Source organism: Echiichthys vipera (genome assembly GCF_963691815.1).
Source record: "Echiichthys vipera genome assembly, chromosome: 15".
Taxonomy (NCBI): Eukaryota; Metazoa; Chordata; class Actinopteri; order Perciformes; family Trachinidae; genus Echiichthys; species Echiichthys vipera.
In genome coordinates this window covers 21,150,679-21,168,927 of record NC_139840.1, presented here as the reverse complement: position 1 = coordinate 21,168,927, position 18,249 = coordinate 21,150,679, and the positions used below count along the sequence as shown (strand labels likewise).

The window sequence follows — 18,249 nt, the reverse complement described above, 5'->3', positions numbered from 1 at the left end:
CTCAGTCAGAATACTGTGAGAGCAGCTTCTCATCCGCCTAAAATGAAAAGCAAAACTTGAATTCATAATAACAACAGACGTCGCTCGATTCAGTGCATTTAGGGGTTTCGCTGCTACAGCCCCACTTGGCCAGTTCACCAGTAGCCAATAGCAGCTAGTCAGACCCAGACTGAGATGAGGAATGAATTATGCACTAAACTAGCGGTGACTAGCAGATGTATCAGAATGGTAAGTGTAGCTAGCATTTGTTTATGTTGTTTGTTAGCCTGTTAGCTTGTAACTGTCAGTGGCTGACAGTTATGAAGTCAGTGTGTTTTGTCTCTGTACTCACAGTACACTCTGCGCTGGAGGTTTCCGGTTTCTTTGCCGGTGTTGTGTCCAAGTCGCTCGCCCGTTGAATAGTGTAGTCTAGTAGTAGACGTTCCAACTAAAACTTTACCGGGAAACATTTCAATCTCAAATTTCAGAGAAGTGCACACTCCTTCAGGAGAGAAACCTCTCTGGTGACAAACAACTCAGTGTAGTCAAGGTCAGACATTTTAGAGGACATAAATATGAAAAACACATTTGTGAGTTGTTAAAGCAGCTGCAAAAAGACATTTATTCAATTTGCTGACTTAAAAAATAAAACAAAGTAAACACATTGCACCTTATTAGAAGACATGTTTGTTGCCTAAAGGGGATTATGTCTATAAAGATGCATTCATGAGGTATTTTGCCTCTTGGCACACGCAAGCTGAGAGTCACACACATCTGACATACCAAATATGGTTGATATAGCTCAAGTGTGAGCAAACAATTGCCTGTTTACAAATCCATCAGACACGTAGCATTATTAGCATTCATTTAAGATGAGCAATATTCACACAAAGACTAGTTTTGGTTTTGGTTTTGACCAAATCCTGAGGGAAATATCCGGCTCTTTAGCTTCTAAATGTTCACTATCTAGTAGCTAAATTGTGTCTGTCTGCCATTTGGTGTTCGACAGAGTGCTTAGATTTGAGCTTCTTTGCTGAAAGTAAAACATTTTAATTAATTAATTCAAATGAAAAAAACATTGAGCTAAAACAGGCTTCGAAACTCCATAGAGCTTAGGGGTACTTAAGAGTTGGGCAACACCTTTCATATCACACACAGTCATTTGAGCCATCAATAATATAAATGACAAGTGCTGCTTTAAAACAACCAATTTAAGGAAAATGAAAAGAAACGCAGTTTGTTATTCACTTTAAGCAGCAGGTCTGTGAAATGTATGTGTGATATTTGATATTATTTTTTCACTGGGTTCTCCGGTTTCCTCCCACAGTCCAAAGACATGCAGGTGTTAGGTTAATTAAGGACTAAATTGCCCCTGAGTATGAATTGTTGTCATTGTTTGTCTCTATGTGCCCTGTGATAAACTGGCGTCCTGTCCAGGGTGTACCCCGCCTCACGGCCGATGTCAACTGGGATCGGCTCCAGCCCCCCCGCGACCCCGATAGGATGAATGAATGAAGATGATTGAATGTTGAATAAAATGAAACGGCACACATTAGAACATTTTCAGTCAGATTTTATATATCAATATATAGAGAGATTCAAAAGTAATCCGTTACAGAAAATCAGAAAGTGGAACCAGTTTGGTCTTCATACAGTTTATCTTTGCATGTACAGTACTTGGCTGATCCCTGTCCTTTTCATGAAAAAATACTACAGGAAAATGAAAACGTGAACAACAAGGCACAAATAAAAGAAACCAATCACCTCATTAACACCAAGGTTGTAAAAAAGTGGGAGTGTTTCGGGAGGGGACACCATGTCATACGTGGGCTAACAAAGAAAAAAGGTTTGCACAAAAAAAAAGAAAACACTTAATGGTGCACAGCAAGAAACAACACAAACCACTTTGGTGGATAATTCAGATTACTTACAATCAGGGAATGCAGAGCTCTCCTTTTATACAAATAAATTAATATACCTGTCAACACTTTATCTAAAATCTTATGTACATCTTTTCTTTTTTTACATAATTGTATAATACATTATCAAAAACTTTATGAAAACATATTTACAAATCAATGAATCAAAAAGCACCCTCAAAGCATCTCTACTGTCATACACACACACACACACGCACACACAGACACACACACACACACACGCACACACACAACACACGCACACATACACACCTGTGTATCCACATACCTTCACACACTGTTTCCTTCCATGCAATACACAATTACAGACGGCATTCTAAGAGGGTTGTGCAACAAAGAGCATACAAAACGGTTCATATATGGCTGTGGGATGAACATTAGCACTCACATGCATAATAATGAACACACACACACATTTTCTTTCTCACACACTCGCGCACACACACACACACCACCCACACAGAGACGTTTAAGGTTTATGAATAGAGTAACAGTGAAAGATAGGACTAAACCAGTGTGAGACGTGTTCACTGACAATTTGGTCTCAGCCTCATTACATCAGAGTCGGAGTTTTGTTTTCTATATCAGATGACTGCTCTTTTTCATCATGCAGTCACCAGCTGGGCCCTCCCACTTGGCACTATCCAAAACTGTCTGCTCAGATATCAGAACGAGGAGGGGAGCCAGCTATGAGCTCCAGCTTGCTTTTGTGAATGTGTGCGTGCATTCATAGGTGTGTGTGTGTGTGTGTGTGTGTGTGTGTGTGTGTGTGTGTGTGTGTGTGTGTCTTGTCTGAAACAATAAATGGCTGTATTGTCAGCTGGTGAGCAATTATGCATGCTGTTTGTGTTTTAGGAGGGCAAGTGCACATTGTCTCTGTCCTCCGGAGAACAGCATGAATTTGCTATCGCTGCACCCCGTGTTTATTTATGTGTGCATTTGTCACAGTCAAAAGTGGGTGATCAAATAAAATTCTTAACACTCGAGGATTTTGGTCAACCACGTAACACTGCGGCCTGACTAAAAGCTGGAGTCTATTGCTTTTCTCAAACCATTTAACATCTAAACAAATCACAATAAGAAAGAACCACTTCCCTCACCTCACATCCTCTCTGCTCATAGGTCTAAATACTGGATCTGCAAACCTGGTGCACTCTCAAAACGAATAAAACTATACTCCGAAATGTTAGACAAATCACCCTTAAAGGTTTGCCTCTAAACCAGAGAGAAAACACATAGTGTGGGTGGTAACCTTTCTTTAAAATCAATCAGACTCTAACAAAAGAAAACCCACCCAGGGAACCTACAAAAGACAACTCAAGTCATGACATTTATGACGTTTGTGATTGATTCTAACACGAATCTGTACAGATTGTCCCACCAACGCAGTTGCTGTCCCAGTTTCAGAGCTCCTCCTTCCTAAACAAGGTTCCCAGAGCTCCACGGCCCACCAGGAATAACACAAAGCCCAAATAAATACATCAAGGGCGAAAAAGAACCTCTCATTAGCCCCGTCACAAAATATATAAAGACACACAGCACGCACCTCACTCAGTTATCAATGCAAAAGACTCAAAAAGAGGAAATCTGACTCCAGTTATGGTCAATGTTGGGAACACATTACAACACATGAATAATTCTGTAATTAATTCTTAGCACTTACTGGAGACAAACGTAGATCCAGCTCCGGCACAGAAAATGTATGAAACAAGTCTTCAAAGAATCATGTTAGTCTTATCAATTCTGCTGTTTTTCAAATGGAAATTGGCATAGGACATGGCTTTGAATGGCAATGTTCGTACCTTCTGCAAACTCAGTCCAAGTCACCTCTGACCTCACTGTGTGTGCGTGCGCCTGAGCGGCAATCTTCCCCTGAATCCGCTCGTGGGTCACTTCGCAGTTGAGAGCATGGGCTGCTCCGTGTACCAGTGAGTCCCCGGATCGGGCATGCTGCCCCCGAGTGGCAAGGCGATGAACTGCGGGCAGGTGCCAGCTCCTGCCCCAACGACTCCCATGTTGACGCCCTGCGGGTAAGGGTGGTGGTGGGCGTGGTGTCCCATGCCGTCGGTCCGCCCGATGTGGATCTCATCCTCCTCGCCCTCTCCAGTGGTCTTGCGGTAGACGGGGTTGTCGAAGTTCATACTCTTGGTGGAGTCGCGTCGCCAGTTGCGCCACACCAGGTAGACTCCGGCGCACACCAGGCCGAACACCACTGTGGCAACGATAGGAACTGCATGCGTTTAACACACAGCGGCAGGGACATGGGAAGGGGGGGAGCGTTAACGAGGCATAACGAGTCCATGGCATGAAATGAGAGGCACAGAGAGGAGCAGAACAGGCATGCGGGGGACAGGGAGGGCGGGGTTCAGCGAAAGAGAGGTTGTGTGTGTGTGCGGGTGGCTCGGCTAAACATCGGGTCACACACCAACCAACAGATTTTTACCACAGACTCTAAATCAGCTGTTTGAAGCACAATTATTGGCCTGGCTTTGGAGTAAATTAGTTATAAACTACCCTTGGGGAGTGAAAATTTTAACTATCACATTACAGTACATCACAATCTCTCTGCAAATCATCCCCAGCAAATGTGTCCTTGAATAAGCAATGCAATTTAATAATGCTCTATTAAATTACACCGATAAAGCACCAATAAAGCTTTCATTGTGCCTTTTCCCCTCTTGTACTCTGTTCCCCTTATGAGAGTATATAATGAGAACAGTCTATCTGAGCTAACTGACTGATTCATTCTGGTGTTGCACTGGTTATATTTGTTTATGTCAAAGATGTACAGAAGAGTCTAGGGTATTATTTTCCACATACAGGCCACAGTATGTATACATGTTTTTATAATACGTAGGACCAGCTACCAATATTCCCAGAGAAAATTAAAATGGCAGTTCCATTATCCAGAGTAACTGAAAAATGATGCTTCTGCTTATTAATATCATTTTTTCAATGCTTTGAGCACCACAATCAAAACTGGCCGTGATTATACAATCATCATAGCTAATGTGACCTGAGATATCGTTACATTTCTCAAACACATTAGTGAGTCTTCATCATACAAGAAATTTTCTCTTCTATAACACGAACAATATGTAAGCTGTGAAACCAAACAGAGTTATTGGTTACTTGGACTAACTAGCTCTACGCTGAAATTAAACAACAATGCTGTTACTCATCTGCAGGTACCATTAAATGGTAAGAATGGTGACATTTTTCCAGGGACATGAAGCATCAGACACAATATCATGTATGTAGCCAGTAAGTATTATATATTTTAATTTAGCCACAGACATAAGTTTAGCTTCATTAGCTACCTAGCGGCAGTTGATAAAAACAGTCGCCGAAATCGAAAGTTACCGGCTAGGAATGAAAACTGAGCTTCTGTCTCTGATTGAAGTCAAGGTCCCATGTTACAGCACTAAGAGTATTCAACTATTTGGATATTATTTTGTTGGTTAAGCATTGGGTTTTCAAGTTTAGGATTCAGATATTGTTTTTCTATTTTCAAAACTGTACCATAACAGAATTCTTAAAAAGGTGATTTGCCTGATTCTATTTCAGCGCATTGTGAGTCTTTACTTTACACTGTCATTTACATTCGTGTTTCTCTCCTCTCTCTTTGGGTGTTTAGCAGTTCATTAACGTCTCGCTCTCGCTACCAATGTTAGCTGCTCTGTTTCTGAATAAAACATGCATGCAGGATGAAATTCAGCACAGCGCTCTGAGCTGAGGAAGTCCGTTAACTGCTGGGCTTATTATATACGGTGTAACCACTGAAACACTGCACTGAGTTATGCCGTCCATCTCAGCCATGAACGGAGAAATGTCTGGCTATGTCGCATTATAACCGAGCAGTCTGATGTGTGTAGAAGTCTGTGTGGTTATAGTTTAGCAGCCTGGTGTTGTTTTTGCCAATACATTCTGGCGCAGCACTTGCTGGCTCCTTACCCATTCATGGTGCTCACCTGCTTTCTTTCCTTCTTGCTGCACTATAGCACGCTACAAACACTGAGACAAAATGTTTACTGACAGGTCTGGCTGTAGCAGAACCCAACACAACACAACAGTGTGAAGTGAATAATGCAGTGTGGCAGCAATGTCAGACACACAGAAAATGACTCCTGAGAAATCTCAGTGAGAAAGACCTGTGGGCCAGGCTTCTCTCATCCTGCCACAGCAGGGTCAGTGTGAATGGACTACAAACAGAGTGGCCATAGGCAGCAGGTAGACAACAGCTTTACGCAGCCCTGCAGGCCTTTAATTTGGACAGACGCTCGCAGACAAGAAGGCTTTCAGGGACTTACCAATGGGGATGACCACTCCCAAAACAGCCACGGTCAGGTTCTCGCCCAGGAGGAAATGTTCGCTTCCAGCTGGAGAGAGAGAAATGAGAGAAAGGAGTTAGAGTGAGGGTCAGAAGAGAAAACAGAGCGAGGGAGGATAAGAGTGAGGAAGCGTACAGGATAGAAAATGTGGGAGAAATAGAGTGAGAGATAAGTAGGAGAGGCAGGACAAGAGAGTCGGTGGAAGAGGAGGGAGATAAAGCAAAGAGGCAGGGGAGGCTGATCATGCGTGCACAGCTGTGAGTGTATAACAAAGGGAGACAGATAGTGACAAATAGGTTGGAATAAAAAGTGGGAGAGGAAAATGACGAGGTGCTTGGCATTTGCCAGAGACCTTGACACTACCCGTGACCTTCTACACTTCATCTATTCAGGCTCCAGTGTCACTTCACGCTCATTTACATATCACATACTTACTAACACACTTATTTATGTCCAGTTACACACACCCCTCCAGCCCACACAGAGACAATTTATGGAGGGAAAGGAGATGTTTTCAAAGCAACAAGGTATCCATCAGTGCTGTTAAAGTCAGTCAAGCGCGGCTAGTGTGGCCAGTTTGCACTTTAATGTTATCATTACATTGAGGATGAGGGTGTTCAGCTTCATTATATGTGAATAGGACTGGAGAATGCGGTCCCTGACAGATGAACGCTCAGATGAAAACCCCCCTTTATCAGAGAACTGGGCCACAGCTCTGCCCTGCCCTTTCACAATCATACAGGACCTCAGAGGTCACATGAAAAATATTAATCACATAGTGCTTGATGTGACTGTAAGAATGTGTCATCAAGGAATGAATGCTGGTGGTGACCAATTTTCGGTATCAGTTTATGCTTGAGTCCAAGTGAACATTCCTGCCTATTGTAAAGAAATTCCCTCATTGTGTTCCTGAGATATTGCGTTGAAGAATGGGACAAAACAAGAGCTCACAGTGACGTTGAACTCATTTGTCAGTTAGACCAACCTTCTTCTTCTTCACCCTTGAATGTTTGTTTGCTTGCAGTTTTGCGGGAGCCGCACGATTGAAACATGATCAACTCGCTGTGAACTCTCCAGACAATAACATGCTATATTCACATGTGGGTTTATTTGGACATTACTGGCTTTGTACTTGGGAGCTGGAAGGGTAAAATCTGTTTAACGTCCTGTTTACTGTCCGGTCTAAACACTCACACACAGCTTCTCCGAGTAACGTCTAGATCATTTCAGGTTTGCACTGCATCTGTCAGAGGGTCTGTATTTACATTATTTACAGTAAAATGTTCAGTATTTACAACTGATTGAACATTACTTCACAGCCCACTTACAGTGTTGAGAGACGCTACTGTCCCCTGCAGGTGTGGTGGAGATGACCATAGCAGTGACGGTGGAGTGGGAGCCCAGTGCCTTTGACTCTTTTGATGATAATGTCTTGAGGGTGGAGAGGGGTGTGAGGAGCTCGAGGGCACCAGAGGGAGCTGGGGTCAAGTAGGAGGTGGCGTCCGCCTGTGATACCACCCCTGAGGGTGGTGGAAAATCTTCCGCAACAGTCGCTCTAGTCCCAGGAGTAAATCCAGTGGGAGGTGAGGATGTCGGTGTCACGTCGTTTCTTACTGATGCTGCAAAGAAAGGGAGGATACCACAGAAACCTTAAGCTCCAGAAAATTGAATTATTATTGTAAGATTCATAAAAAACATATCTATATCTCATCTATGAATGATCGGACCAACAATTAAACATTCACCACTGTAGCCATAAGACCCAGTGCCTGAATATTCCAGAGATGTGGTGTCAGATTGCATTATATTGTGGTGGTCCATGTTATTGTATCCACCGTCTGTGTGTGTTGCTAAGCAACTATCATTTTTACTTACAGGTTTAATAACTTTGTTGCTTGAAGGGCATAGATTTAACCATTTATTATTCATTAATAATTCCTACAAATATTAACAGATTTAATAAATGTGTTTTATTATATAAGTTCTGTGATAAATGCATTAAGTCAGTTATTATCAGAGTTTTTGACAGATTCAGGGACGGGATTCATGAAAGCGATAACACAGATTCCACAGGGCCCTACATTAAATCAGTGCTAAAAACTGGCTGGAGATTTGAAAATGTCTAAGTTTTCAACTGAGCTGTAACTGTAATAAAAAACAACAACTTTAAAACACATTAAAGGGCCTTTGGGGAAATCCTGACATTAATTTCTAAACAGCAATCAGATTCAGGCAGAACAGTGCTTACTTGAATACAATGTGAGATAATAACATTTCATTTTTTAAATTATTATTAGTTACTTATACTGAGCTGGCAAGAATAAAATATACAATACATGCAAGATTACTTACATGTTCAAAGCCTATGGACTTAACCAATTTTCTGATCCCCAGCAAACATTGCTACCATAATGATTATTGTGTTATTTGTTCTGCCTCCATGTGTCCTTGAAAGGTTCTTTAGAGTTAAGTTATTATTATGTTTCCCCTCTGAAGACACTAAACATGAAAACAATAAAAGCTTTGACACTACTTGTCACATTCACCCATTCACACAGACATTCACACTGATGGCAGTGGACATCTACATACCATCTAATCTAATCATTCACACCACATTTACACACCCATGCGCAGCACGGGGAGCAATTCAGGGTCTTGCCCAAGGACACTTCAACATGCAGATCGGGGGAGCTTGGGATCAAACCCTCCGACCTCTCGAATGGAGGACAACCCACTCTATCACTGAGCCACAGCCACAAGTGAAGTATATGATTTTCTAAAAAGTAAGCACTGTGTCCCTCTGCTCCACAAATCCTGTGCTGGTATTGATCACTTAATCCTCCTAAATTAACACTCGCAAACACACTCACCTGGCACACAGGCCCTCATATCAGGCCCCAGGTCCTGCCCGTCGGGACAGGCGCAGGTGTATTTCGGCGAGTGTTCGGTAATCTGTGGAGCCTTAAGACACAAGTACTCGCAGCCTCCATTGGCCACACTGCCCAGATTACAGCTGTCTGGGCCTGGAGACAGTTGCAGAGAGAAAGAGAGAGACATGGAGAATTACACAGCTCTGGTTATATAAATAAGATTATCACTTATTCAACATGCAGAGAGTCAGAGAGAGACAGAAGAAGTTGCCGCCGCACTATATTGTTCCCCACTGTGAACACTGTTGAATTCCCTTTCAACAAAGCCCATTACAATGCGTAAACAAAATCTAAAAGAATACAAATAATAAAAAAGGCATCACACAGAAACCTGCTGTAAATATTAACTAGATCCTGTGCTACTGCGCCAACTCAAACTCAACTGTGTGCACCCAAAGTTTGCATACAAATAGGAAAGGCATGTATGTATGAAGACTGAATTGAAAGGATGGTGATGAAACACAGTGAATGATTAAATATAAACGGGCATGGACTATGCACTGGAAGGGAGGAATAACAACAAACAGACAGGCAGAGAACGGGCACACAAGAAAGGAAGTACACAGCCACCACCATGATGCGAGCTCTGTGCAGTTCAAGTCAAACTGAGATTGTCCTGTTAGAGAAACCCGGGCTGGAGGCAGGCTTTTGACGGATGTGTGAATGTACTCCTGCTCCCAGTGCTTTGATCACTCCACCAAAGTCACAGGCCTCACCATCATTAATTCATGTGCCTTGGCCGACAAGGATCCATGGAGGGAACATGGTCACATCGATGCAACTCAGCTAACACAATCACAATGAGGGGAGGAGAAATGATGGCGCACGTGCAAAGTCCTTCGCTCATACTGTGCACACACACACACACACAGACACACACACACACACCTTGCGGCTGTCGCAGCTGGTGGAAGACGGCGATGTCATGGGGGTCGTTGAGGTTTTCAGCCAGCGTTTGGATGTCTTGACCCGTCAGCCTGTTGGCCATGAAGACCGCCGCCCTGTCTCTGTCTGTCCAGTAAATACGATCCTGAGTCACAGAGAATCATGATTGAGAATCATTGTCTTAATATGGACAAAACACAGGACAAGTTAGTCGGGGTTGTGCTGCGTGTTTGAGCCCAAGAGCACATAGTGGCAAGCAGCCAATAGTGGCGACCTCCAAAGGACAGAGCCTCGCAATTTATATCTAATCTCTACAACCCACAATTTACGTAGTTGGTCACTTTATGGCTTTTGGGAAACTCTTCAAGCTTTCTAGTTACAATATGCATGTTATTTATTTTTATAATATGTCTAGTGCATAATACGTCTTGTGTGTGTCCATTGCCAGTGTTTGTTTTTATGTCTCTTTTTACGATCTTTTCTTTTTTTCTTGATTTTATCTTTCTTGCTCTTTTCTGTAACCCTTTTTTTGGTAAAATTCATATGAAAGGTGCAATATCTAATAAACTTATTATTATTATATAATTTATTTGACTTGATGATTGATTTTATGAAGATTTGGGATTACTTCTGTTGGGTTCAGAGGTTGCATCAGACTTTCTCCTGCATACAATAAATGGGGCTGTTACGCTTTATTGTGGGAAAGATTCTAGTTTGTTACAGCTTTGGGTTTAAAATAACTAAAACACATTATATTTAGATCAAAATATAGTAGCTCAAAGGCTAATTTAAATCATGCTTGTTGTTCATTAAGTGATTCAGTTCTCTCCCTCAACAATTTGAAAAGACATCCTGACATTTCTTGCTGTTGCCTTAGAAACTACAGGCTAATCTCCGGTGAGACAATAGACCTTGCCACACGAGTGTGTTTGTGCGTGTTTGTGTTGAGTCAGTCACTGAGTCAGAAAGAGATGGTAATTTGATGTACACTACCACATGCTGCACTCAATAACACGGGGCTGGTGAATGTTCAACATCCTGAACAAGAAGGTCACCATGTTGTAGCAACAGGGCAGATAGCAGAGAAAGCCCCAGATCGATAATGTATTGCACCAGAGGGAATTTATCATTATTTCTGTCTTTGAGTTACACTGTACAGTCCTGCCTAGAGGGTGGACTAACAGCATAGTACAGGACAAATACTCAAGGTTATGTTTTGGACAGCTTACCTCTATTGGCATTTTCATTTTAAAGGTTAAAACTGTGAGAGAAACAAGACAGTGGTAGATGTACATATAACCCATTTTACTCACACACCTGTAAACAGCCATCTTTAAATCACACACTTTCCCCATCAGACATGATTTAAAGTATGTAAAACATATTCTGCTGTGATTAATATTTGGTTTAACATGGTTTTCCAACATAAAGGAACTACTGTATATATAAAAGTACTCTTTCTCTACTGTAAAAGGAGGGGCACTTGAAATCCTGTGTGGGTGTTTGGACTTTAAAAAGCCATCAGTTTCATGACTCCTCGCTCACAAATGTAATCAAAAACCGAGTGCATATTTTAAAAAAAATAAAAATCCATGCTTGTAAATCAGCTCTGCTGCTGAATGAAATGTGTATCTCTGTTCCCGCTGAGACCAGCTCAGCTTGAGTGGAGTCCCACAGGGGAAAAGGCCACTTGGGTGATGTAATTTTATGTAATTAGCACCCATTTAAAACTGGCTGGGACTGTGCTACAATAGCAACAACAGGGACACCCCTGACAAGAGTTTGTAGGCCAAAACATGTTTGCACACACACAACATAGAAGTCACAAGGCAGCAGAAATGATCTCTGATGTCTGTGACATATGGCAGGCTCGCACACACACACACACACACACACACACACACACACACACACACACACAAAAGCTGGCTGATGACCAAAAGCATGAGTGCGTGGGATGCTTTAGGCTGCACTCTACTCCCGATAGCTGTCCTCTGTTTAGTATGCTCAGTCAGTCAATCCCACAAGGGAAAACAAACAACACAAGGACACACACACACACACACACACACACACACACACACACACACACACACACACACACACACACACACACACACACACACACACACACACACACACACACACACACACACACACACACACACACACACACACACACACACACACACACACACACACACACACACACACACACACACACACACACACACACACACACACACACACACACACATAAGCTGAGCATACAGTAAATTGAATTCATTAAAGCTATTACATTCATACTCCCAGTCCAACTGCAGGCCCCTGTGAAGCTAATGAGAGAGATGTAGATATGATGAGCTGTGGGAGGCTGGATGATGCCACGGATAGATAACGGCTCAAAATCATTTAAAAATCTGTGGCACACGAACCTCAAAAACAGCCAGAGCGTAGGGGTGTCCCAGTCTCTCTGCGGACGACATGTGTGTTCTGCGGTGAGCTCCGTTTAGATCCACACTGGCTATGAGATGCAGCTTTGAATCCACCCAGTAAAGACGTCTGTTGGCTACATCTAAGAGAAACACACACACACACACACACACACACACACACACACACACACACACACACACACACACACACACACACACACACACACACACACACACACACACACACACACACACACACACACACACACACACACACACACACACACACACACACACACACACACAAACAAACAAACAAACAAACAAACAAACAAACAAAGACACACACGCACACACACAAACAAACAAGTGGTTAGGACTTTCCCAAGCAGAGTAGAAATTGATCGTCTCCGCGGTAAGCACTCCGTCCAACAAATCCCTTTAGGTGATATTGATTATGTTTTAAAATGTCAGATTCTCACGATTACACCACAGCAAGTTTTACTGTGTGGATCTATAATTTCTCAAACACTTCAAATGTCAGTCAAAAGCAACTGTGATAACTTTATTAATCTGTTTCTTCCCATTATCATTTACCCTTATCATTTCAATTACTTTCGACCTTTACCTACAATGAGTTGATTAGATTTTGTTTTCAGCACGCTGCTTCAGGCACATTTAACAACGCACAATAATTGACAAGGAAGTGTGAAATATAGCAGTGTGTAAGATATAATGTAAGGACAAGAGTTGAAAACAGCTCCTCTCACCTAGTGTGATTCCATTGGGCCATTCAATGTTATCAGCCACCAGCACCTGTCGGTCTACTCCATTCATCCCGGCCTTCTCGATCTTGGCTCGCGTGCCCCAGTCTGACCAGTACATAAAGCTGGATTGAACAAAGAAACCACATTTATTGTGTTATTATGGGGCGTTCATGAAATGCTGCTGCACTCAACAAGAAATGGGAGAGTAACAATCTTAGGCTGCACAAGTATTTTACAGTTGATAATAACTTTCCCCATTTTCACATTTGTGTAGATTCTCATCATTTATAATGCAGTTATTAGTCTGGTGGCGTTGTGCTAACAGCCCCTGCTGAGACCATCAATTAGTTTGTCTGACACAAGAACAAAGAAACTGCTTCCAGACACCAGGGAGGTTGATTGACTAACTTTATGCCACAGCTTTTTTTGTTTTGGATACTAATGAGTCAGACAGCATTCTTCAATATTTATTATGAGGACTGCACTGGCAGGATGACAGTACACAATGGGAGTGCTAAAAACTGCCTATGCAATTTACAGCCTATTTTGGAACAATCCCACATATGTCTGCAAAAAATAGGAGAATGTCATTTTTCTTCAAATGGCACCTGAAAATATGTTTTGCTACAGACACAACACTATAGCAGCGACAATACTGTCACTAATGTGATGTCCATGTATAGCATCTGTGAAATTTGCAGAACTTTGGTTTTGAAGAGAACGCAGAAAGATAAATGTTAGCTGGTGGATACGAATACAAAACCACCCACAGAAACAAATGAAATGAAAAGAGCCTTAAGACGAATCTTAGACAGCCAATTGCGTTATAATTGGAAGCAGCGGTGCTAATGTACATCGTCAACGCTAGTAAAAACTCTTCTGTTTTTAAACCACCTCATGTACAAGCTGTTATTGTATGAGTTCTGAATAGTTTGGATGGTTATGGGGCAAAATCATTAATCAGCAATTACAGAACTCATTTCTATGTAAATGTTTATTACTGACACCAACTGACAAAACTATCATTTGGTGTCAGAGCATGAAATCTGTGAGTGCTGGATTCCTGCTGGGCAGTTAATGATTGGGTCTGTAATGTGCAGAAATTACTTCATTTTAGGTTTTATGCATGTTATTGTAGTTTTTTTTTTTTGCCCATTTGTTTTCATCTGGATTTGGATCACCAGAACACAAGAGCTGCAGAAGCATAAATTCGAAAAGCTTCCCAGATTAGGAGGAGTGATCAAATACTATTGAGTCGGGATGCAAAATGGGTGACAGGGTTGTTACTCTGGAATCCCACTTATAGCAGCAAGACTTCTCTTATGTTTATCAATAGACGTGAGGATTATGTCTATTAATTCCCTTGGTCCTGGGCTGAAATCTCTTTACAATAATGTTGCTATTATAACCGACACCAATATGTAATTTCAACAAGTCAAAAAATATTATTTATTTACACTGGACACACCACGTAAAATGAAACCCCTCTCTACCTCCCTTTCCTTATTTAAACACCAAAACCTCCATCCTGTCAGTGTGTCACCAGGTACAGAGAGGTGTGTGTCTTAGAGGAAGTGCGAGCACACCGCAACCACTTTGGGCTCACCATTTTATTATATTGCAGCGTCCGTTATTTGTGATGTCTGCATTCTATGCTTGGCGCTTTGAAAAGTGTAACCACTCATGCAACCCCTTTCTGTTTGCCATTGTCCTGACTCAGTGTGACTTCGACAAGCTGTAGAGGTGACGTGGCTGCCCTGCTGTCTGTCAAACACGCAGAGGAGTCGGTACCCAGCCCTATTAACAAATCTCTATCTGGGGTCACTGACTATCATCTTTAATAAAAAAATAGCTCAGTATAGCCCATATAAACTCAGTTTGACGCTATTTTATGCTGACATACTGTAAATAATTATGCAAATTCATGGCATGCCGTTTAGTTATTAGCATACATTAATTGTGTAGGTCAGTGCATTCTAGCATTATAATAGTACATAGAGATTTATTGTTTAACAACTGTATTTATTGATTCAGTCATTTGTATCTTCGATACTACATAATGTGGTCAATACTTGATTTCTGAGCCTGGTTACAAGCATAGACTGTATAAGGCATTTTACAATGTAAGGCATTTGGTACTGTGCTCCTGAACAAAAGTACATACATCTCTTCCTTCCTTACCCGTGGTGGGGATCCAGCGCTATGGCCCGAGGTTCACTCAGGTCGGTGTTGATGAGGACGCGCCTCTTGGTGGCGTCCACTGAAGCCACGGAGATGGATTTGTCTCCGGAGTCGGCCCAGTACAGGTTGTGTTGGAGCCAGTCAAGAGCCAGACCCACGGGGGTCTGCAGGAGAGAATCCAGAAGCGGCACCTGCTGAGAGGGGTCACTGGCCTCATGGATGAAGGCACTGCAGTGGGAAGGGGGGAGCGCGATGAAGAGAGAGAGGGGAAGAGAATGTGTGAGTCATAATCTACAGCAAGCTGGCTATTATTGCAAAATCAATGTGTAGCAGAGGGATGTTTACTGCCTGATGATACCCAATTTTGCGATATACACAGAGATGATTACATGGGGCCCTAACAAGTAAAATATGGACTTTTAGTGAATCCATTACAAACTAAAGCACTTTACAAACTTTCACCAAAAAGTAGTAGGAATGCAATAACATTTATGGAGGAATCATAATACATTTCAATAGGACTTGCGTAAGAGAAAAAGTATTTCTGGCAGACGAATTTGATAAATGGTGAGTGGAGATAAAGCGGAAATATAAGCATATAAAGAGCAGTGACAAGACCAGACGAGCCAGGCTGATATATCTGTTGGTCGACATCGATCGGTATCGGCGTGTATGTATTTCGATATGAAAACCTCTTTTTAAAGAACATATAATGCAGAAAACGATGCTTGGGGTGATTTACAAATGGTGTCTTATGGCTATTTTTTTTTATTTTTATTTAAAGCAATTCTCACCTTTCTGGCATGGCGCACGCCTCCCTCCAAAGCCCCACCCTCTTCCCCCGGCCTGACCTCTGACGCTCCCTCCTCCCCTGACGCGTGCAGTGAGAACGTGAGCAGTGCACGTTCTGTTACATTTTGTATTTTGTGGACTACACTTATTAATGTAAAAACTACAGAAAGAATTGCTTTAAATAAAACAATGTAATTGATTTATTTAAATTGTAAGGAAGTGACTGATACTGAACATGGTTTTTATTTAGCTCTTTTTAAATTAGTTAATTTAATTGTTTGCAGCATGTCTTATTTCTGGAATTTCTGGAATCATTTAATACTTAGCTCAAATTATTTCTTGCTTTTCCCCCTGAATGTAAAATATTGTATGTATAATAATGTGAAATATTCTTTGTCTCATAAAGCTATTTGTTTCAGACAGCAGCCTTCTGAAAACAATTGCAGAGTCATATTGGTGCACAATCCACATAGAAAAGGTCTGTTTTAATTACAGCTCACAAATTCACTACATTGGCCGCCATATCGGTAATCTGTGAATTTTTCTTTTTAATTGCCCTAAAATATCCTAGATTGGTCCTGCCCTAAAGACAAGCGAACATCATCAATTGTGTATCATCAAGACTGATGTCTGTAAAAGGAATGAGATTGGTATGTGAAGCTTTAGCCTTGGGCTATTCGCTGAACAGGTTCATTCGGGGGTTAGCGTCCTTCTTAGGTGGACCACTTATGAGAATAGACAAGGCCTAACTCGGGGGTTGCCCTACTCTCTAATGATTTGGCCCCTGGCAGAGGTGTGAGGTGAGGGCCGGGCAGCTGTGCTTCTGAACAGGAATTTCAATTTCAGCTTCCCCAGAGATCTTCTCTCCTAACATTCATTTATAAAGAGAAAGTAGTGCTCCAGTTAGAATATGCTCTGGGGAGAAAACGTAGTCGGGATAACAATGGGAAAGGTGGAATTGCTCTAGGATAATAGCAGGCCTGAGTAATGATTGGATTCAAAAACATCAAGAGAGTGACACGGGTTAAAGCAAGAAACAATTTGGTAGCCTGAAAACTTGTCCAGGTGGGAAATGGGTACCGAATGATTATTGAAATAAATAAATAAATAAAACTGCTCTATGCCTGAAATCCGGCAAGGTGCCAGAAGTTGTGTACTGAACAAGTAAGTGCTCAGTGCATCAAATACAGGCAAATCAAATCATGTCTGGGAGTAACAATATTAGATTTTGCATAGCAAGTGTATTTAATGTATTTGGAGAATGTAAGTAACTTTGTAAGTATGAAATTCTCAATAACTTTAAAAGACAAAATAGCTGAAACCTTCACATGTTCCAGTGACGATTCAGAATGCAAATGCAAATTAAACTGATTCATGCATAAAATTGCAAAATGTCCATGACAGATTATAAACCCTTACTGCTGGGGTAAATGTGTTGCATGCTGCGATGAACAACGTGAGATAAGTGGCCTCAAGGATGCACAGTTTTGACTGAGAAACAGTGAAGCTCACCTGTAGATTTTCCGGTGAAAGCGATCGCACCAGAAGATGCGGTTGTTGGCCACGTCCAGGTCCAGAGCCACGGCGTTCTTCTGGGTGGACACCACCTGGCTGTAATCCCTCTTCACCAGGTCGATGCGTCGGATCTCATGTCGGTTTGTGAACAGCAAGTAAGGGCTTTTCCCTGCACACAAAACAAAGAATATTTAACGCCCTGCTTTTTAAAAAAATGGGCACGAAGGCAAACGCATGAGTGAAGTTGCGGCTCAAGCCTGGATGTGCTTAGCCGACTCAAATTTACGATCAGGACAGTCCAAGAGGTAAGCAATTTGGAAAAGGGGCTGAAGCGGGAGTGATACATTAGTAAAAGGAATACATTACTGGTTGATGGAGCTGGGATGTACTTCAATAATGGCCAGTTGAATCAGCTTTAACAACTTGGAAAAGAGCCAAAAGAAGAGCCATTATCTCCTATTAGAAAACTGCTCTCATCCAGGACCTGCACA

The 18,249-nt window shown here is 41.9% G+C and overlaps 1 protein-coding gene across 1 annotated transcript in view; it reads right to left on the bottom strand.

Moving 5' to 3' along the window:
* Nucleotides 1-3,808: 3,808 nt before the first annotated feature.
* The window catches only part of LOC310958038 (low-density lipoprotein receptor-related protein 8-like), a gene marked incomplete at both ends in the record, with an annotated part of 81,220 nt that continues 66,779 nt past the window's right edge, over nt 3,809-18,249 (bottom strand). The window contains 9 exons of the mRNA XM_083928833.1: nt 3,809-4,149; nt 6,230-6,298; nt 7,579-7,869; nt 9,124-9,276; nt 10,072-10,213; nt 12,504-12,643; nt 13,274-13,392; nt 15,452-15,679; nt 17,756-17,927. Of these exons, the coding sequence (XP_083784959.1) occupies nt 3,809-4,149; nt 6,230-6,298; nt 7,579-7,869; nt 9,124-9,276; nt 10,072-10,213; nt 12,504-12,643; nt 13,274-13,392; nt 15,452-15,679; nt 17,756-17,927 (1,655 nt within the window). The remainder of the gene's footprint in view (nt 4,150-6,229; nt 6,299-7,578; nt 7,870-9,123; nt 9,277-10,071; nt 10,214-12,503; nt 12,644-13,273; nt 13,393-15,451; nt 15,680-17,755; nt 17,928-18,249) is intronic.